The 21,573-nt window shown below is 51.1% G+C and overlaps 1 protein-coding gene across 2 annotated transcripts in view; it reads right to left on the reverse strand.

Annotated features, from left to right (window-relative positions):
* Window positions 1-11,865: 11,865 nt before the first annotated feature.
* POGLUT1 (protein O-glucosyltransferase 1) overlaps window positions 11,866-21,573 on the reverse strand; it is a 167,414-nt gene continuing 157,706 nt past the window's right edge. For both annotated transcript variants that reach the window (XM_085620731.1, XM_085620732.1), the window contains exons 10-11: window positions 14,361-14,417; window positions 11,866-13,560 (exon numbers count right to left, since the gene is read on the reverse strand). In XM_085620731.1, coding sequence (XP_085476857.1) covers window positions 13,404-13,560; window positions 14,361-14,417 — 214 coding nt within the window. In that variant the 3' untranslated portion in view covers window positions 11,866-13,403. The remainder of the gene's footprint in view (window positions 13,561-14,360; window positions 14,418-21,573) is intronic.

Consider the following 21,573-nt stretch of genomic DNA (forward strand, 5'->3'; position numbering starts at 1 on the left):
GGTCTGACATGGGAGCTATGCAGGGCAGGGAGCAGCCACGGCTCCTGGAGGCCACACAAGGTCTGACATGGGAGCTATGCAGGGCAGGGAGCAGCCACGGCTGCTGGAGGCCACACAAGGTCTGACATGGGAGCTATGCAGGGCAGGGAGCAGCCACGGCTGCTGGAGGCCACACAAGGTCTGACATGGGAGCTATGCAGGGCAGGGAGCAGCCACGGCTGATGGAGGCCACACAAGGTCTGACATGGGAGCTATGCAGGGCAGGGAGCAGCCACGGCTGATGGAGGCCACACAAGGTCTGACATCAAAGCTATGCAGGGCGGGGAGCTGCCAAGGCTTCTGGACCCTATACAAGGTCTGACATGGGAGCTATGCAGGGCGGGGGCTGCCATTGCTGCTGGACCCTATACAAGGTCTGACATGGGAGCTATGCAGGGCGGGAGCTGCCCCGGCTGCTGGAGGCCACACAAGGTCTGACATGGCAGCTATACAGGGCGGGGAGCAGCCACGGCTGCTGGACACCCACACAGGGTCTGACATGGGAGCTATGCAGGGCGGGGAGCAGCCACGGCTGCTGGAGGCCACACAAGGTCTGACAGCAAAGCTATGCAGGGCGGGGTGCTGCCATGGCTGCTGGACCCTATACAAGGTCTGACATGTGAGCTATGCAGGGCGGGAGCTGCCATGGCAGCTGGACCCTATACAAGGTCTGACATGGGAGCTATGCAGGGCGGGAGCTGCCACAGCTGCTGGAGGCCACACAAGGTCTGACATGGCAGCTATGCAGGGCGGGGAGCAGCCACGGCTGCTGGACACCCACACAGGGTCTGACATGGGAGCTATGCAGGACGGGAGCTGCCATTGCTGCTGGACCCTGTACAAGGTCTGACATGGGAGCTATGCAGGGCGGGAGCTGCCACGGCTGCTGGAGGCAACACAAGGTCTGACATGTCAGCTATGCAGGGTGGGGAGCAGCCACGGCTGCTGGACACCCACACAGGGTCTGACATGGGAGCTATGCAGGGCAGGGAGCAGCCACGGCTGCTGGAGGCCACACAAGGTCTTACATGGCAGCTGTGCAGGGCGGGGAGCAGCCACGGCTGCTGGAGGCCACACAAGGTCTGACATCAAAGCTATGCAGGACGGGGAGCTGCCATGGCTGCTGGAGGCCACACAAGGTCTGACATGGGAGCTGTGCAGGGCGGGGAGCTGCCATGGCTGCTGGACCCCACACAAGGTCTGACATGGGAGCTGTGCAGGGCGGGAGCTGCCATGGCTGCTGGACACTATACAAGGTCTGACATGGGAGCTATGCAGGGAAGGCAGCTGCCATGGCTGTTGGACCCCACACAAGGTCTGGCATGGGAGCTATGCAGGGCGGGCAGCTGCCCTGGCTGTTGGACCCCACACAGGGTCTGACATGGCAGCTATGCAGGGCGGGAAGCTGGCATGGCTGCTGGAGGCCACACAAGGTCTGACATCAAAGCTATGCAGGGCGGGGAGCTGCCATGGCTGCTGGACCCCACACAGGGTCTGACATGGCAGCTACGCAGGGCGGGGAGCAGCCACGGCTGCTGGACACCCACACAGGGTCTGACATGGCAGCTATGCAGGGCGGGAAGCTGGCATGGCTGCTGGAGGCCACACAAGGTCTGACATGGGAGCTATGCAGGGCGGGGAGCTGCCATGGCTGCTGGACCCCACACAGGGTCTGACATGGCAGCTACGCAGGGCGGGGAGCAGCCACGGCTGCTGGACACCCACACAGGGTCTAACATGGGAGCTATGAAGGGCGGGGAGCTGCCATGGCTGCTGGAGGCCACACAAGGTCTGACATCAAAGCTATGCAGGGCGGGGAGCTGCCATGGCTGCTGGACCCTATACAAGGTCTGGCATGGGAGCTATGCAGGGCGGGAGCTGCCATGGCTGCTGGACCCTATACAAGGTCTGACATGGGAGCTATGCAGGGCGGGAGCTACCACGGCTGCTGGAGGCCACACAAGGTCTGACATGGCAGCTATGCAGGGAGGGGAGCAGCCACGGCTGCTGGACACCCACACAGGGTCTGACATGGGAGCTATGCAGGGCAGGGAGCAGCCACAGCTGCTAGAGGCCACACAAGGTCTGACATGGCAGCTGTGCAGGGCGGGAGCTGCCATGGCTGCTGGACCCTATACAAGGTCTGACATGGCAGCTATGCAGGGCGGTGTAGGAGAGTAGGATCTGCACTTGTGTTGCCCCCACTTTTTTTCTGATGTATACACTGGTTTCTGGCTATAGTCTGGCTGGGTCCCTGCTAATCAGGGCCCCAGTCTAACTGATCTCTATAAACAACTTGGTGTGCAAATTAGATGCACTAGTGATTGGATACTGTGGTACCTTGTGAGGCCCTAGTATATGGTACCTTAGGTACCTAGGGCATTGGTACTTCACAGGCCTCCCAGGGGCTGCAGCATGTAGTATGCCACCCCTGGGAAGCATTCACAATCTGACACCACAGGCCTGCTACTGCAGCCTGTGTGAGGTAGTGTTAGCACTCCTCACTGAGGTATAGGTTCCTATATCTCACCATACACACACATATAAACCTATCAGTCACCCCTATGGTAGGCCCTAACAATCCCAAGGGCAGGGTGCTTGGTTTACTCTGTGAGGGGGTGCTTCTGCCTGAGCAGGACCCCTCTGCAGCTGCCAGAGTCTATTCTCTGCTGCGGTTTGTGGATGCGGTTAAACCATATACTCTTAAGTGCATTATAACCTTGCGGTAAATGCTAACTTTGGAATGACTGCATCAAAACATGTCGTGTTTGGTGTCAAACAACTTGGAATCCTACCCCCACACCAGTAACTGGTGTGGGAGTAGGATCCCACCCTTCTAGAGGGGACGACATGTACCCACTGGACTACACGGTAGAAATCTTCTAGAGCCCTGGCATCACAAAATGGATGCCACCAGCACAGACACCGGGCTGCCCTCCTGCTGCTGACCGAAACTCACAGTGGAGGGAGCCCAACAAAGGGTTTCCTGTCACAGGGAGGTGTCACCACCTCCCAGACAGGATTTAGTGTATTGGAGCTGGGTGGGTGCACTCTTAGAGTGCTTTGAAGTCCTGCACTGGGGGAGCAGTAGGCTCCTCTGTGCATATGCCAGCTCAAACCGGTTCAGGGGCTACCTGCCCCTGCTCTGGCGCGAAACTGGACAAAGGGAAGTGGGTGTAACCACCCACTACCCTGACCCTCCTAGAGGAGTGGTCATAGAGCTAGTCCCTCCCATCTTTTCACTATAAGATACCAAGCATTGCCAATGCAATCTAGATTACCCCTGGACGACGCTCTACAAAGAAGAATCCTGGCCCTTCGACGTTCCACTATCTCTGGAAGACTGAAGAATCTCCCTTGGAGTCAAGGAGTGACTCACCTGCTTGGCAGGCACCAAAACTCTTCAACTACGGTTGCAAACTTCACCGTTCCTGCCGGAGTCCGAAGTCCCTGCGTCCCCTGAAGTGGATTTCCTGACCTCTCGATGTCCAATTTGAGTCCCCAGCGAAGCTGTGGCATCTGGACCCCACGAGTGACGAGGAACAGCAATACCAGGGAACCGTGCACTGATTTTGAGTGCAAGCCCTAATCTACGTTCTACGAACTTGTGCTTTGGACCATTTGTAGTCCAAGTCCCTAGCAGGTCTAGTACTAAAAATCAGCGGCCTACCGCATCCCGAGTGACCGTGGGCTGTTGTGAAACTTTTCCTGCAAAGGCGTCTTTGCGGTTGCTTGCCCGTTGGCTAGTAACTCACCTGAAGACTTCCACATCAACTTCAAGGGCTCGCCTGGTTGCTCTGGGCCTGCCCTCACTTACCCTCGCTGGGTAAGTCCATCAGACCTTGCTGCTCTGCACCATTGACAATCTTCACTCCACACGAGACTTGTAGTTGCCAAGGCTTGTTGGCTCCAATCCGGGTGCCGACACCGTCATCAGCTGCAGACGTTGTGGGAACCTTCGAATCCAGCTGCTGGTCATCGTCGATCTCTCCTGGACCTCGTGAGCGAAGAGACAAAACACCCTCATTGACCTGAAGAGACGCGACAGCTGTGGTCATCCATCTTGCTGGCCACCGGTCACTGGCAAGTGACTTTGAACTCTGTCCCCTCAATTTCTAGGTCTTCTGCAACTCCAATCCATCTTCGGATTCCAGCGGACACCTCTCCAGTCGTCACAAGCAGCAAGTCTTAAGTGATTTCCATTGAAAACAGCATCGCGACCCGACACCAAAGGACACCTATGCACCCGGCTTCCCTGGGTGAGGTAACTCGTGCACTCCGGTGCCCAAGTGTGTGTTGGCCCTCGAAATACTTACCCTGGAAGTGGCTTGCTTGTTGACTTTTGCGAAGTGCCCTAAAACTGTAAATTACAAACCGCGACATTTGCCATTGAAACGTAAAGGAAACCCGCGTGTGTGTTTAGACACTGCATGCGTCTCCCGTGGACTGATTACTTACCTGCTAACACTGCAGAAGTGAAGCCCCAGCGATTCCCAAGGCCCTAGGCCTCTTCATTTTGCAAGTCGAGTTTGTTATACCATTTTTTTAGTATATGGTCTGGTACGCCCCTAGGGCTACAGCCATATTTGAGCTTAATTTATTGAGAACGAAAAGTTTCTTACCTGTCGGTGTAGTTTTGCAGCTTGAAGATCTTTCTGGATTCACTATGCTGTGCATTATTCCGCGATCTTGTGGTTGGGTCCGGATTCGTAGTCTTTTCTTTGTTTTTTTTTTTTTTGTTTTTTGTAGCCCAGGTGGGCGTCGACGTCCACCATTTGGTGCACCTCCCGTGACGTCGTCGTGCTTCCTGCGGAAGTCCCACCTTTGGGGCGCCATCTTCGGGTTCTTTTTTCCCTTTTTTATTTTTTTTTTTTTAACCCTAGGCGATTGATTAATCCTTTTGTCCATATTTCTGTACGTTTCCACTTCTTTGATCTTATCCATTTCACCCCCTCTTCCTCCAGCCTCATCTTCCTGGCGGAGGTGGGTGGGTTCGCTAGTGAATCCAGAAAGATCTTCAAGCTGCAAAACTACACCGACAGGTAAGAAACTTTTCGTTTTGCAGCGTAAATCTTTCTGGATTCACTATGCTGTGCATAGACTTTGTAGCGATTTTCCTATTTTTGTGGTGGCTGGGTGGAAGATGATCGCTGGTCGTTGAAAATGTGTTGTAGCACCTTCTGTCCGACCTGTGCTTCCTTATTCATTTGAATGTCCACGCAGTAGTGCTTTGTGAACGTGTGCACAGATGCCCAAGTTGCTGCGAGACAAATGTCTTGGATGGGCGTGTTTGCCAGGAAGGCAACTGTGGCCCCCTTCTTCCTTGTGGAGTGAGCTTGGGGCCCCTCCGTTAGCTCCTGTCCAGCCTGTTTGTGACAGAATTGAATAGTGAGGGCAATCCACCTAGCGATGGTGCCCTTGGTCACTGGTCTACCCATGAAGCTAGTAGCAAAGGACACAAACAGCTGCTTCGACTTCCTGAGTTCCTTGGTTCTTTCAATGTAGTGCATCACCGCTCTTCTGGCATCGAGGGTGTGCAGGGCCTTTTCTGCGTTTGTAGTCGGGTTTTGGAAGAAACTCGGTATCTGGATAGTCTGGTTCATGTGGAACGCCGACACTACCTTGGGCATGAAGTGTGGGTCCGTCCTCAGGACTACCCTGTCTTTGTGAATTTGAATGTAGGGCTCCTGTAGCGTTAGTGCTTGAAGCTCGCTCACCCTGCGTAGTGAGGTTATGGCCACTAGAAAGGCAGTTTGCATCGTCAACATTTGTAGAGTGGCCTTGTGAATGGGTTCAAACGGCGCCTTCATGAGCTCCGTCAGAACCACGTTTAAATTCCATGCCGGCGGCGGCAACCTTTTCGGGGGTGCCATTCTTTTGGCTCCCTCCATGAATCTCTTCACCACCTGCGAGGTGAAGAAACTTCCACCCTTCTCACCTCTGGTGTAGGCAACGATCGCTGCTAGGTGTACCCTTAGGGAGCTCGAGCAGAGGTTACTCTTTAGAAGGTGTGTGAGGTACCTCAGCACAGTTGAGTCTCTTGTCATTCTGTTTTGCAGGCCCTTTTTCCTGCACCACACCGTGAATCTCTTCCACTTTGCGCTGTAGCACTTTCTTGTAGTAGGTTTCCTTGCCTCCCGTAGCACTCGCATAGTGCTCTGAGGCAACCTTAGGTGTGCGAACTCTAGGTCTTCAGGAGCCATGCTGCTAGGTTGAGGGTCTCTGGCTCTGGGTGCAGGACCTCTCCGTTTTGCATTGAGAGCAGGTCCTTTCTCCTCTCGAACCTGTACGGATTGCCTTGCGCCATTTCTTGAATCTGTGAGAACCATGTCTGCCTCGCCCACTGTGGAGCCACCAGGATCAGAGTCATGTTGCTGGTTCTGCACTTCTCGAGCACTCTGTGCAACAGGGGTATCGGTGGAAAGGCGTAGGCAAATGTCCTCCACCAGCTTATCCATAGGGCATTTCCCCTGGATTGCTGATCTGGTTGCCTGGACGCGAAGCTTTGGCATTTTGCATTGTGGCGTGTTGCAAATAGGTCTATTGTGGGAGTCCCCCATCTCCGGAAGTTTTTCTCCGTTTCCTGGCCATTGAGCTCCCACTCGTGCGATGCTGAGGTCTGCCTGCTCAGCCAGTCTGCCTCCACATTGTCCTTCCCTGGTAGGTGAATTGCCAGTAGATCTATCTTGAGAGGTATGGCCCATCTCCAAATCTCCTGAGCTAGGGATGAGAGGGGAAACGACTGTGTCCCCCCTTGTTTGTTGATGTAGAACATCGCCGTGGTGTTGTCTGTCTGTACCAACACCCTCTGGCCGAACAGGTGTCTCTGGAATGCCTTCAGGGCTAGCAGTATCGTTTTCAACTCGAGGTAGTTGATGTGGCGGACCGCGTCTGCTGGAGCCCATAGACCCCTCACTCTGAGGTTGTCCATGTGCGCTCCCCATCCCTTCTGCGATGCGTCCGTGGTAATGGTCACTGTTGGGCTTGGTGGTGTCAGGCTTCTCCCCGTTGTTATGTTGTCTCTGTTCCACCAAGTTATCTCCTCCTGCACTGCGTGCGTAACAACCACTAGATCCTCCCAACTTCCGTTTGCTTGTGACCATTGCTGTTGCAGCCATTCCTGGAATGGTCTCATGTGCAGGCGTACATTCGGCACCAGCTGGATACAGGACGCCATCATCCCCATCATCTTGCTCACCGCCCTCACTGTCAGAGCTCGCCCCTTCTGGTAGAGCTGCGTCTCCTTCAGTAGAGCATCTGTCCTCCTGTCGCTGGGCACTACTGTACTGTTGAGGGAGTTGATCTTTGCCCCCAGGAAAATCTTTACCTGTTCCGGTTCCAGCGGTGATTTTCCCCAGTGGATGGAAAATCCCAGATTTGTGAGGGTGTCTGTTACGCGTTTTGCGTGCCTCTCGCACTTCTCGCGTGAGTTTGCCTTGACCAGCCAGTCGTCCAAGTAGGGGTATACGTGTATTCCCTGCTTTCGTAGGTGTGCCGCTACCGCCGACAGGCATTTTGTAAAGACCCTTGGCGCTGATTTTAATCCGAAGGCCAGGGTTGTGAACTGGTAGTGTTCCTGTTCGATGTTGAATCTTAGAAGGCCCTTGTGCCTTCTGTTTATTGGGATGTGAAGGTAGGCATCCTTGAGGTCCACGGTGACCATGAAGTCCCCTTCTCTTATCTGTGGCAGTACCTCCTGCAGTGAAGTCATTTTGAACCTTTGCGTTCTGATGAACTTGTTTAGGTAACGGAGGTCCAGTATGGGTCTGAGGTCTCCGTCTACCTTCGGAACCACGAAGTAGTTTGAGTAGACCCCTTTGTTGCGTTCCCTGAACGGCACTGTCTCTATGGCTCCCTTTTGCAGGAGTTTCCGTGTTTCTTCTCTGAGTATTGCCAGTTCTTGGGTCGATCTCTGTCTTCCCTTCGGCTTCCTGTTTGGAGGTCTTTTCTCCAAGTCTACGCAGTATCCGTACTGCACGATGTTCCGTATCCACTTGTCTGTGGTTATACGCCGCCACTCCTGAAGGTAGAATCTCAGCCTTCCGCCTACTGGTGACGTATGCTCGTAGGCTCTTGAATCTTCTCTTCCCCCTGATGACACTTTTTTGCGCCTCACCCTTGGGGGCCTGACGAGGGTAGGCGTCTTCTTGCGTGCTGAGTCACTTCGAGGAGGGCTGATCGCCCCCTCTCCTCCTTTGGCCACGTCCGTTCCCTCTCCCGCGAAAGGACTGGCCCCGAGGTTGATATTGCCAGCTTTGCTTCTGCTGATTTTGTCCGTGACCTTCGCCCTGCTGACCTTGTTGGAACGCCTGGTGCGACGTCCCCTGTTGGCTTCCACCCCTACCGTAGGGTCTCCTCGAGGGATTTCCTCGTCTCATTCCCCTCAGCTGTAGGGCCCCCATGGACCTCGCTGTCTCGTTTTCCTTCTTGAGCTGGGTGAGCTTTTCGTCCACCGTTGCTCCGAACAGTGTCTCTCCGTTGAAGGGGGTGCCAAGGATGTTGTTCTGCACTTCCGGTTTGAATCCCGAGATTCTTAGCCATGCATGCCTCCTCTCTGTGACCCCTATGGCCATGAGTCTTGCTGAAGTCTCTGCCCCATCCAACGCCGTCTTTATACAGGAGTTGGCGATGTTCTTGCCTTCATCTACCAGGTGAGAGGCTCTCTGGCGGTATTCTTCGGGGAGGTGCTTTACTAGCTCCCCCATCTCATCCCAGTGTTGGTATTGGTGTCTATTGAGGAGTGCATTCGAATTCGCCATGCGCCAGTGCATTGCGGCGTTCCTCTCGACCTTTCTGCCTGTGAGGTCGATTCTCCTGCTCTCTTTATCCGGAGGTGGGCCCGAAGTTGCTGGAACGTTGGCCCTTCTCCTGGCCGTGGAGGCTATGATGGAGTCTGCGGTGACGCTACCCTTGATGTAAGGTGGGTCCAGGGAGGAGTGCTTATATTTCTTCTCTGTCCTGGGCGTGATCGACCGACAGGTGGCAGGCTCCTTGAAGGCTTCTCTCCCCTGGTTCATCACGCTTTGTAGCATGGGGAGGAACTGACTCCTAGTCTGGATGGGGAGCAGTGTTTCGACGAGAAAATCTGCTTTCGGCCTCTCCTCGTCGAGTTTGACGCCGAAGGCCATTGCTGCGCTCTTCACCACCATATTGTACACCCCGATGTCGTCGGGTGGCGAAGGCCTCGAGGGGTACGTGTCCACGGCCTCCTCCGGGTTTTCGGTGTCGAGATCGTGCCATTCGACGTCGTTGCTGGTAGATGCCGCCGATTCGAAGAACGACTGTTGGTCTTCTTCCTCGGCTTCTTCCTCATAATAGGGCTCCTCTTCTTCTTCGAGGTCCCTTGTCAGCCCTTCGGCGTCGAACTCGTCTTCGACCTCGACGACGTCCGCCGAAGAAACCGTTGGGATCTTGAATTCCTTCATCCTGGCGTCGAACTCCTTCTTCCTTTGAAGGATGTTCTCCATTTCGGCCTCGAGCCGCCTCTTCTTTTTCTCCATTTCGGAGATGCTTTCGGCGTCGACCGCGGGTCTTTTCGATGTAACTTGCGTCGACGTCGAACGTTCTTTCTGCGTCGATCGGCCCGTTTCATGGGATGTTTTCGACGACCCTTGCCTTTCGGCGTCTTTCTGCGCCAGGGAGTCCTTTTGTAAGGATCCGCTGGGCCTTTTGTCCGAAGTTCCCCCTTTGGACGTCGAAGTTTTCGGCGCCGGGGCTCCCTTCGTGGACCTTGACTCAGTTTTTCTCGAGTCACCCTCGTGTTTTCGAGGTGTTTTTTGATTTGCGCTCGACGATTCTCTTACCTCGTCTTCTTTTTTCTTGTCGGTCTCTACGACCGTGAAGTTTTCGGCTGTCTCGGCGACGTTGTCCTCGTCGTCCGTGTCGAGGCCCAGCTCGTAGAGTGTCGGGGGTTTTCCTTTGCCCTCCATGTTGGCGTTGGCTCTTCTCTGCCTCTCTCTCACCCTGAGTGTCTTCGGCGCGAAGGCTGAGCAGGCGTTGCAGTCGATACTCTGGTGATCCACCGGTAGGCAGAGGTTGCAGACCGGATGCTGGTCTTTCTGCGCGAACTTGTGGTGGCAGTTTGGGCAGAACTTGAATGGCGTCTTGTCCATTTCGCTCAGGGTCTCTGAGCGTGCATTCTCCAAGGCTGTCGAAGAAAAAAGCTCGCTGGTCCTCTTTCTTCGCGCTCCTGACGAAATATGTTCTATTCCTGATGTCTTCTCTTGATTCTATCGATGAAACTCGCTTTTCTTCCTTCTTCCTCCGAGTGAATTTCTGGAGCTTCCCGATGACGATCCAGACCCAACGGCGGAAAAAAGAATCTGAAGATGGCGCCCCAAAGGTGGGACTTCCGCAGGAAGCACGACGACGTCACGGGAGGTGCACCAAATGGTGGACGTCGACGCCCACCTGGGCTACAAAAAAAAACAAAAAAAAAAACAAAGAAAAGACTACGAATCCGGACCCAACCACAAGATCGCGGAATAATGCACAGCATAGTGAATCCAGAAAGATTCACGCTGCAAAACTGTTGATCTTTTGAATGTTTACCTGGCTCTAATCTCATAAAGAGATTAGTAGAGTATATTTAGAAATAAATACATCTATATTTGATATATATACCTGTGTGGTGTCTTTTCATTTGGTAATTCAAGAGATTATAAGGTAAAACAAGCTGCTTTACATTCCTCAGAGACTTAGCCTGAAGGCTGCTCTCCACAGCTACCACTAGGATAGCTTTCTTTAAAGGTTGTCTTAAACCTATCTACCACAAGAGTCGAATTGGACTGGTGCAAGGTGGCCACTATAACTAGTGACCAGCATATGCCAGGCCAACTTCTCACAGGCGGGAGCTGCCATGGCTGCTGGACAAACCACACACCGTCTCACATGACAGCTGTGCAGGGCGGGAGCTGCCATGGCTGCTGGACCCCACACAAGGTCTGACATGGGAGCTGTGCAGGGTGGGAGCTGCCATGGCTGCTGGACCCCACACAAGGTCTGACATGGGAGCTGTGCAGGGTGGGAGCTGCCATGGCTGCTGGACCCCTCACAAGGTCTGACATGGGAGCTGTGCAGGGCGGGAGCTGCCATGGCTGCTGGACCCTATACAAGGTCTGACATGGCAGAGAGCTTCCACGGCTGCTGGAGGCCACACAAGGTGTGACATGGGAGCTATGCAGGGCAGGGAGCTACCATGGCTGCTGAAGGCCACACACGGTCTGACCTGACGGCTATGCAGGGCGGGGAGCGGACACGGCTGCTGGGCCCCACACAAGGTCTGACATGGCAGCTATGCACGGCTGGGAGCTGCTATGGCCTCTAAGCCCCACACAAGATCTGACATGGCAGCTATGCAGGGCGGGGAGCTGCCATGGCTGCTGAAGGCCACACACGGTCTGACCTGACGGCTATGCAGGGTGGGGAGCTGCCATGGCTGCTGGAGCACACAAGGTCTGACATGATCTTCATGGAGGACGTGTCAACAAACCAAGTCCGCCCAGGAGTCGCCTGCTCCCTGCACCACGGATGTCCTGGAAGTAGGATAAGATAGAGCAGTGAGAAGCAATGCCTGGGCAGAAGAGCTGCAGCATCAATGCACGGACGCTGGTGAGCACACACCATCCCTGACCCTCCTGACTAGGTACCAGTCAATGGTGTCCTTTGGTGCTTCAAACACTCTAGTGAGTTTAAGAGCGGTGAGACAGTGGAAGTAAAGGTCCGGGCGGCGTGCCCATCACTGCGGGCTTCGAGGTTAATGAATTGCGTGGAATGGTGTCCGACTAGGCCGTCTTCCGGCTTCCCACTCCCAAATAGATGCACGCATGATTTTCAAAGTCGTTTTATTAAAAGTAGTATTTCTTGTGAAATTCTAGTTCTGTTACAAAATGTTTTAAATAATCACATGTCCGGTTTATTTTTGCACAGAGCACGGATGGCACATTCACATTTTACTTCCCAATACTGCAGAATATTTGGAGCCAATTTGATTCGTTGCATCTTGTTTTTAAACGTTAAACATGATTTTAGAACCAACAGAGTGCAGTAGTGGCATCTAGAGAAGCACGCTCTTGCATCTACTGCTTCTTTCACGGTATGTGTGGTGATTTCATGACTTCTAGCTGCGGAGCATACAGGCGCTACAGGCAGTCCACGCCTGGTGGCGCACAGCAAACTATGGACACAGGCAGGTCCAGTGCCCACTCCACGATGGCGACTTTCAGCCAGTCCTGATTTTACAACCCAAAGCACCAAGCATGTGCAGGCTTAGAATTCCAGAGTCCTATCCAATGCTGGGTAGGTGAGGAGATGCACACGAATACTGATCACATCTCTACCTGCAGGATGTCATTTCCTGTGTGTGGTGTCATTTCCTATCCATTATGCTGTGATTGACAACTGCGCCAAGGACCAGCAACGGCGCTCAAGGAAGGGTGACCCAGCTCAGATAAAGCCATGCAGCTTAAACTGTTGGCAGAGGCAAGGCGATATCAGACTTGGGCCGAGCGTGGTCTCCAGACAAGTCACAGGGAGAGGCTGAAAGAAGCGAGCCTGAAACTATGGGAAGGAAGGCACGTTCAAGGAGGTTTTAGGCCTCAAGAGTCCTGTCCTGAAGAGAACATCTGTCAACCAAACTCACCACATACAGAAGTATTTATGCCTCACCCACAAGATGCAAAACAGCCCACATCTTCCACTCTTTGTAAAAGTCCTGTGATAGGAATACAGAAGGAGCTCTGTAGCCCACAAAGCTCCTGGTCACAAGAGGACTGCTGAGGTATCACCAGAATTAATCCACATCGCTCCTGAAGGTAAAGCTGCAGCACACATCAAAAATAAAAGGAAGGTGAACAATTATTCAGAAAAGACAGCAGGTGACCTGACGAGTCACAGCAGCGGAAAGAAAACTGGTGTCTGAACACATTGATTGAAGGCAGAATCTCCAGCTAGGGCAGTGAATCTGATTGGGTAGAGTGGTGGGAAGTGAATCTGATTGGAGTCGTTAGTCCCACTTAAAAAGGTTGCTGGTCTGCTTTAGATAGGGAGATGTAATATGCTTTTAGGTTCCCCTTAGACCAATCTAATTGGTCACTAAAGTTTCATATATGCTGCTGGCCAGTTAACCTTGAAAACTGAACTTTCTTTTATGCTTGAATACTGTCACTGGTCCCAGAAATGTAGACCATTTCGGATACCGGTTTGGACCCAAAAGTTCTGTTTGCGTGAGTAGAGTTTAAAGCTCTGTTCACATGGGCAGAGTTTAGAATTCGCTTTGCAAGAGCTGAGAGTTCTGATCACACGGGAAACGTTTAGAGATCTCTTTGCATGGGTAGACCTTATAGTTCTGTCCACATGAGCAGAGTTTAGAGTTCTGTGCGCACACGCGGCGGAGCAAGCTCCTTATAGCTCTTTTTCCTTTTCACTTTGTACTTTAGAAGCTTGGCGTATTCTTTCAGCAGTGATTCCCAATAGCAGGATACATCCTCCATGCGCAAGTGGTCCGAGATGAACAGCTGTCCCCTGCAGGACCAGAAGAAGAAAAGGGTAAGAAAAGGACCATCATACATTCATTCCCCTGTCCATCAATCCTCTTAGCCCACCACTCGCCATGAGAAGATCAGCCTTCAAATCAAACTCTAACCAGTGTCCACTCACCATGGACAGAAGTGACTCTCTCTCACTGCTAACCCCAGCCACCTATGGCAGGAACGGTCAGGTGCACAATTACTTATCAGGCACATGGAACTCAGGTGCACGTTGTGCAGACTAAAACCATCTGCCCGATGAACCCAAAAAAGTGCCCTCTGAACGACAAGACTGATTTTAGCAGGTACCAAGTTCTAGACTGTTGTGGCTGCCCCAAAGAAGGACTGTTTCTGTACTCTAGCATGTTCTAAAGAAGGGGTTACTGACTTCTAAGGCCCTTTGAACACCAGAGAGGAGTAGATCAGCTAGGTAGTGGGGTGGGTTTTTGTGGGTGGCTCTAAGCACAAAGCAGCAAACTTTGAACATGATTCTAGGTGCTATAGATAGCTAGTGTAGGTTTTGGATTAAAGATTACGTTATGTGGCAGGAATTCAGTTTGGTTGCGACCAATCATTTCTTCTAAATTCCCAAAGTAAGGAAGATACTTCAGTCCTATTTCTACTGAACTTAGAATGAGTTGTCTTTTGAACTTCATCATGTCTGAACTCCCTAGAACTAGTTAATGCTAAGACACAAAATATAGGACCTGGTCACATCCACACTACCCAAACTTTGTGCCACAGTTCTTGCGATGACGGTTTCTGGCCCACGTCCTCAGAATGTGCTGTACTCACCTTTTTGAAACTTGTCGTGCAACTTCATCATTCTCCTTTACAAACTGTAGTAGTTCCCTGTGAGAGATCAGAAATGATATCAGAAACATGATTTATTTAGTAATGAAATATCGTTTTTTTAATATTTATAAAAAAGCTCCATCTTACAAAACCATCCCTTCAAGCTTTGGCTATTGATGGAACAACATATTTCAAATGGCATTTCATTTTAGACGCAACAGGTTGTTAATACGTGTTTAGAAGACCTTGACTTCCCTTCCAATAATATACCTGCACAAGGACCATATGCGCGTCCTCTTGCTTAAGACCTTTGTATTGATGTGTGTGAACCCACTTGTGGCCCCAAATTCAAACTTTAAACATTGTATTTATAAGAATTTGGACCCAATATATTGCTTTTCCACAGGCAGGTTGTGTTTTATTGCAAACTGTACATGTTTCCCCTAGTTCTAGTTAGAAGACATTAACAAGGCAATTCAGATAGGAGTGCCCCCATTATGAAATGAATGCAGTGCTCGCGCCTGCCTTTGTAAAGGCACTTACCACCAGGCACTACCTCGTGTTTGTTGCCTATACAAAACAGGACACACTAGGGTTTATATAATGCATGCAAAACGGGCACACATTATTGCATGGGAATTCATTGGGTGACAAAACACCCATTTCCACCAGGGTTTCTTTCAATCTCCTAACACCACAAGAGACTCCTGAACCCACAGAGCTAGTATTAGATCCAGGAATTGCAGTGGAAAATGTAGTTTTACAGTCTGCTTCTCAGACTTGCACTATATGGAATAATTTATGTTTTGGAAGGCGATTCTGGAACACCTTAAGCATTATGGGAGTCTTCTAACTAGAGGGACCACCCAGCACATTGTTACAAGTGTAATACTCTGTTCAGGGAGACTGTTCCCATAATGGATTGTGTCAGCGGCTATGGCTCAAGCCATACTTTCCTCAATTGCTATAAGAATTTCTGAACATACAAGATGGACGGAATGTTGCACATTGGCAAAACATTCACCCCCAGTCACAGATCTGGGTTTAATCCATCGTTATTTTGCTCACCATGCCACCCCAGTTCAGACATGGCCATATGCAAATCAGTCTTGACCCTGTGCCTCATGGGAACAGTCCAGCCCGAACTGCCATGCCATGTCTTCCCTGGATCGGAATCAAGCATCCTAGGACCGGTTTCGGGGTTTCACCCCTCTTCAGCCAGGATAGCTTGACTTGTAGAATTTCTGAATAAAAATGATGGCAGCCACACGCCTTCCACTGATATTAGAACCAAAAAACATACATTCCTCATGAAACAGTTTCACAAAAGAGCCCAGCACAAGGAGAGTCTGGCCATCCAGTGTATGGGTTTTGGATTGAGATGAATACCCCCCACCCATGTTTTGCCAGGGACAAGATTAGTATTAAAATTAGAAGTTTATTCTTTCTTTAAATGCGGAGCCAGTGTGTGGTATCTGCTGCCAATAGTTAATCACTGAATTATTTTACAGTAACTTCTTTGCCATTTTTCCATGATCTACAATAAAACATTAAAATATTTATATTACCATGAATACACTTAAGATTACAAAATAATCAAATGTAATCAATTAAAATGCCTACAATAATTTAATACTAAAAATACATAAGGCAAATACACATAATAACAAACATTAAAGTTTGTTCCAACAAAAATCTCCACTTAAAAAATGATAACCAGTGTTCTCACTCTAATTTCGTGTTCTTACTAAGTGAAGTTTTCTGATTAATGCTGACGCACATAGAAACCATCTTCTTTAGGACACAAACGATTCAGAGTCACTGGAACGCCATATATGGTCAATCACAAAGGAAATACATCTTTCTTCTACAAAAGATCGCTTGTCACCTACAGCCTCTCCACAACAGATGGTGGTCACATAATCTCACTCCAGATTAGTTTATGAACTTTATCCATAGTGGTTACCCTGTCTTTTCTGCTCTTGATATGAGATAAGAGATGAAGGCAGCAGAGCGAGAGAACTGCAGTAGGTTCTACTCGAGATAAACAATACAGTGCGTACATTGAATGCAACCTAGGAAAATCAAAAGATTTTGGAAAAAAATAAAATAAAACTTGAACATGACAGGTGAGTTCCACCACTAAAATGGGTTGCATGTGGTGAACACAAAACTTAGAATTCCTTTATCTTATTTTTGGCAGAATTAGGTTCACTGGGTCAGGGCGATGCCCACTTCCCAAAGTAAGTGGTCATATAGAGGGTGTAGACACCCTAAAAGTAAGTAGCCCATTGGCTACTACCTGCCACTCCCCTGAATGCACCAAATTGAGTATTTTGGGGCACCCTTGATGCCAGGAAATAAGATTTGACTGACCCAGAGGAGGAGGACAAAGAGGAGCCCCGAGAATAGCGATAACTGAAGACTTTGTGGGCACTTTTGGAGCCAAACCCTGCTTGCACCAGTCTTGACAATCGCGACCAGCGACTCATCCTACAGCTGAACATCTTCCAAGAACTGGTGATAGTGGATAATGCCACTAGGTACCCTGAAGCTATACCCGTTAGGACTGTCACTGCTCCTGCAGTTCCTAGAAACCTCTTAAGATTTTGTTTTTTTACACAAGTGTGTTTCCCTAAGGATGTGGTGTCAGACAGGGGTATGAACTTCATGTCTGGCTACCTAAAGCCTATGTGGAATGAATGTGGTGTGACGTACAAGTTTCTACCCCATATCATCCACAAACCAATGGTATAGTCGAGAGATTCAATAAAAACATGAAATGTAAGATCATGGGATTCCCTGAAAAACTCAGGAGATGGGATGCCCTTTTGCCATGCCTGCTTTTAGCTGACAGGGAGTGTTAGACCTGGCCCTTTTGGCAGGTGTATCCCATAACATTATGTCTTTTGCCTCCTATTTTTCGGTCCCTGTTTTTGTTGGCTATAGAAGTCTGGGCACTTTACTACTGCTGATCAGTGCTAAAGTGCATGTGCTCCCAGTGTAAATTTTGAATATGATTGGTTCTCCCTGATTGGCATATTTGATTTACTAGTACATCCCTAGTATAGTGTACTGTGTGTCCCAGGGCCTGTAAATCAAATGCTGCTAGTGGGCCTGCAGCCCTGATAGTGCCACCCACACCACTAACCTTTCAAATGTGTCTAAGATCTGCCACTGCAGAGTCTGCAAGCACAGTTTTACCTCCCATGTTGACCGGGCAAGTACACCCACTTGCCAGACCCTAACCTTCCCTTTTCTTACATACAAGGCACCCCTGAGATAGGCCCAAGGGACCACCACGGGCAGGGTGCAGTGTATGTAAAAGGTAAGACGTGTGTGTTACATGTCCTGATAGTGAAATACTGTGCATTTAATTTTTCACTACTGACAGACTGTCTGTGTGAGAAGTTGGCCTGATATGTAGTGCTCACTATTCTAGTGATCACTGTGTATCATTCCAAACGACCCTTATTGATGATTGGTTGTAAGTCAACCTTATAGACCAGCTATCCTAGTAGCGTGGATACGAGCAGTCTTAGGCTAAACTCTAGAGGGCGTGTTAAGCCGGCTGTTTACCATCACATATACCCCTTGAACACCAAGTGAAAGGACACCACACAAGTTGTTATGAAAATAAAAGGATATTTATTTATAACAAGACTACCCTGGCTCTTTATGAGTCAGGGAGCTAAGCACACTACAAAACTCTTAGGAAAATACTTCAGTTGCACAATTTACACAAATGCCCGAGGGGCACGAGAAACCATCTACACTAACAGTGAAATGCGAATGGTTAGAGTCTGGAGGTACTGATTCCGGAGTGATCCGATCAGTGGGACTAAACGAAAAAGGAACTGGACACTTGTAGAGCGAACCTGCGATGGAGCACCGAGATGCTCGAGTTACCTAGCCCGGAGGCTGCGGCTGCGTGGAGTTCGGCAAGATGTCGGGAGTCCTCGTGTAGTCTCAGGAGCCTGAAAGAAGAAGTTGCTGGCAGGCGACCAGTGACGATGTTCAGAGCGATCCAAGCCTGGATCGGTGATGAAGGAAACCTGAAAGCAGAGGGGACTCAGTTCTCAACCGCTAGCCAGCGATCGTGTGGGTACCAGGAGGGTACCGGCTGAAGTCACCTCGACCAGGTGAGTGGGTGACGTCGGACTTGGCTGTTCCTCGGACCAGGAGGCGCGGCGGCGACCAGGATGGAGGGCGAGCTGTCCCACGAAGGTGTCTGCTGTCGATGGTGCTGGGCCCAGGAAGGGGCAGCGGATCTTGGCAGTAGCAACCCAAGCGGGGGAGTCAAGATGGCGTCGGGAGTGGACCAGGAGGGTCCGTGGTACTCCTCTGTTGAAGGGGAGCAAGAGCCAGTCTGGAGCAACCAGACTAGTGATGAAACAAAACGTGGTGCGTCGTGAAGAGGGCCACAAGCCGGTCGGCAGGTGGTCGGACAACGCGGTGAACAGCAAGGAGCGGAAGGGCCCCCACGCAGATCTCGTGGATGCCGGGGAGACAGACTTCGATGCTGGAGCTGCTCAGGGTTTAGGGCTTCTCAAACCCTAGGTGCACTCACTCGAGGGTCCCTCGGTGGGCGTGCTAGATAAGCGTCGTGCAGGTTCTGAAGATAGCCGGTCCCGCAGGTCTCGTCACACCTACGACTCTCAGCTGGGCTGATGAGGTAGGTAAAAGGTCAGAGATGGCAGGGTACTCGGGTCTCGTCGAGCTGGGCAGTCTTGATCCGTAGGAGAGACTTACAGCAAACCGCAAGCGCTTAGATGGTGCCTGCTGGTGCAGGGTGGCTACTCCTTAGCCACAAGGGAGAGTCTTCAGAAATAGTCAAGAGTTCCTTTCGTGGAAAGTGGTTCGTGATTCGGAGTTATCAGATTATCTGATTATCCAATTTGGGAAGGGGACTCGCTCCTACCTTTATTCTAAGAAAAGGGGCTGGCCCGTGACTAGGTTCTACCTATGGGTGGAGCCAGGAGGGGGGTGGTTACACCCCTATCCTTTGTCCGGCTTCGCGCCAGCTCAGGGGCTGGTGTGCCCCCGAAACTGGTTTGAGCCGGGCTATGCACAGTGAGCACCGGGGTGCCACTTGCAATCACCTTCCTTTCAGCCCTGCCTACCTGGGATACACAAACCCTGTCTGGGACGGTGCTAACACCGCCCTCGACAGGAAACCCTTTGTCCAAGCTCCCCTTGCTGGAAGGTCCCCCAGCAGCAGGAGGTCAGACTTGTGTCTGGTGGCAGCATCCATTTTGTGATGCTGAGGCTTGAGTCAACTTTAACCGGGGTTCAAGGTTACTTCCATGTCGTGTCCCTCTAAAAGGGGGGAATGCTAACCCCGTCACCAGGACTGGCGAGGGGTTCGTATTCCCATTCGTATGACACCTTACTCGACATGTATAGGTGAGGTGAGGCCAAAGTTAGCAATTGCATTAAAAGTAGTTGGCCCGCGTCACCATGGAACGGCTATTAGGACTTGGTTCCGCAAGCCGTCGACGGGCTCAGCTCGCGCCAGAGCACCGTCCCACATGATCCCCTGCACTCTGCCTTCAGGATTGATAAGGCCTGCTATAGGAGTGACTGATAGGAATCCATGTGTCCATTTTAGGGTTTAGGTGTAGGAATACTACACCTACAGCAACGGGTGCTTACACCACGTGGCCCCAGCTGTCGTGCAGCCAGTTGTGTCAGATTTGGGCGGCCATTCCAGGGGTGGCATAATACATGCTTCAGCCCCTGGTAGGCCCTGGGTACACCGATGCCCTGGATACCTGTGGTATGCTGAGACAGGGACTGACAAGGCGGCCCAGTTCCAATTAGTGGATGCACCTAACGTACATGTGTGTTAATTTCGAGAGAGAACAGCTAGGCTGTGGGTCTGATTGGCAGGCCCACAGCCGGAGAAAGTCGTAAACCAATGAAGCAAAAGCAAAAAATCTGGGTGATCATAGGATTGCAGACCCTACTCTCCTACAGTCTGTCCCACAGGTAAACATGGGAGCTGATTTGTAACATCTTACAAGCGTACCCTTTCATTGGGACAAGACAGAGGAATTGAGTTTAGGCTCTCTGAACTCAGAATTTAATAACACCTTTTAGTAGAGTAGTTTTTAAATTGTGTGTTTGAAAATGCCACTTGTAGAAAGGGGGAATTTTCTTGCTTTACCATTCTGTGTGCCTCTGCCTGTTTGTGTATTCATTGTCTGGTTTTAAGATCGACAGGACCTGGGGATGTCCATTCACTTTAGACAGTCACAAGGGGAGTTGTGGTGGGTCCTGCCTTTCCTGGGTGACTCAGATCTAGGCTGCATAGACCTTTCTGCATTTAGAGTGGTGGAAGGAGTTTTCACGAGCACCTGAATAGGCCGTGTTTGCTCTGCACAATGCTGTCTCCACCTCCTGGAGTGAAACTGCATCAGGGAGGACCGAACTGGTTTTACTGAACTCAGAGGCTCTTGAAACAAAGACTAAAAAGAGAAAATGGGGTATAAATATGAGACCTAAAACTCCAGAACTTTAGATTACTTCTAGAATCAAGAGGAACCTCTGCCAAGGAAGAAGAGCTGTGACGGGGAGTACTGCCCCTTTGCGCTGTGTTGCTTTGTTGGGCTGGCCTGCAGTTGCTGCTTCTTCCAAGGAGAGGACGAAGACTGGACTTTGCTTTGAAACCTGCATGAGAAGATTCTTCAAGGGTGTGTGAGCTTGCCTCCTGTTCTGAACTCTTAGGGACACAAATACTTCACCCACAGCTTCCTTGAACTCCACTGCTGGGAGCTCTGACCTGACAGGAGCTGCCTATTCTGGGCCTCTGGAGGTGGTTTCTGCTACATGAAGTTGCAGAGAAGTGAAGATCTGAAGAAAATGGACGCTTCGCCTTCCATGTAGCTGAATTTTCCTATGCAGCACCGCTGTGTGGCAGAAATTCCCGACGCACAGTCCCGTCAACGCAGAGCCTGTCAGCGGCTCGAGGAACCGTCACACGCAGAGTCCTGTGCACTGATCTCCGACAACCAACGATCACCACACCGACCCAGACACAGGCCCAGCTGGGCGGCAAGAAGAACCAATGCACCGACAGTCAGTGACTGGAGAAATAGAAGCAGCACCTGGTTTGTCATCTCTGCATTGCCTCCAGCACGCCCGATTTTCCACGCATCGCACCCGTGTGCCAAATCGACTGCAACGCTGGGGCCACAGTAGGAAACCGACG

This window comes from Triturus cristatus, chromosome 8 (assembly GCF_964204655.1).
Source record: "Triturus cristatus chromosome 8, aTriCri1.1, whole genome shotgun sequence".
NCBI classification, from domain to species: domain Eukaryota; kingdom Metazoa; phylum Chordata; class Amphibia; order Caudata; family Salamandridae; genus Triturus; species Triturus cristatus.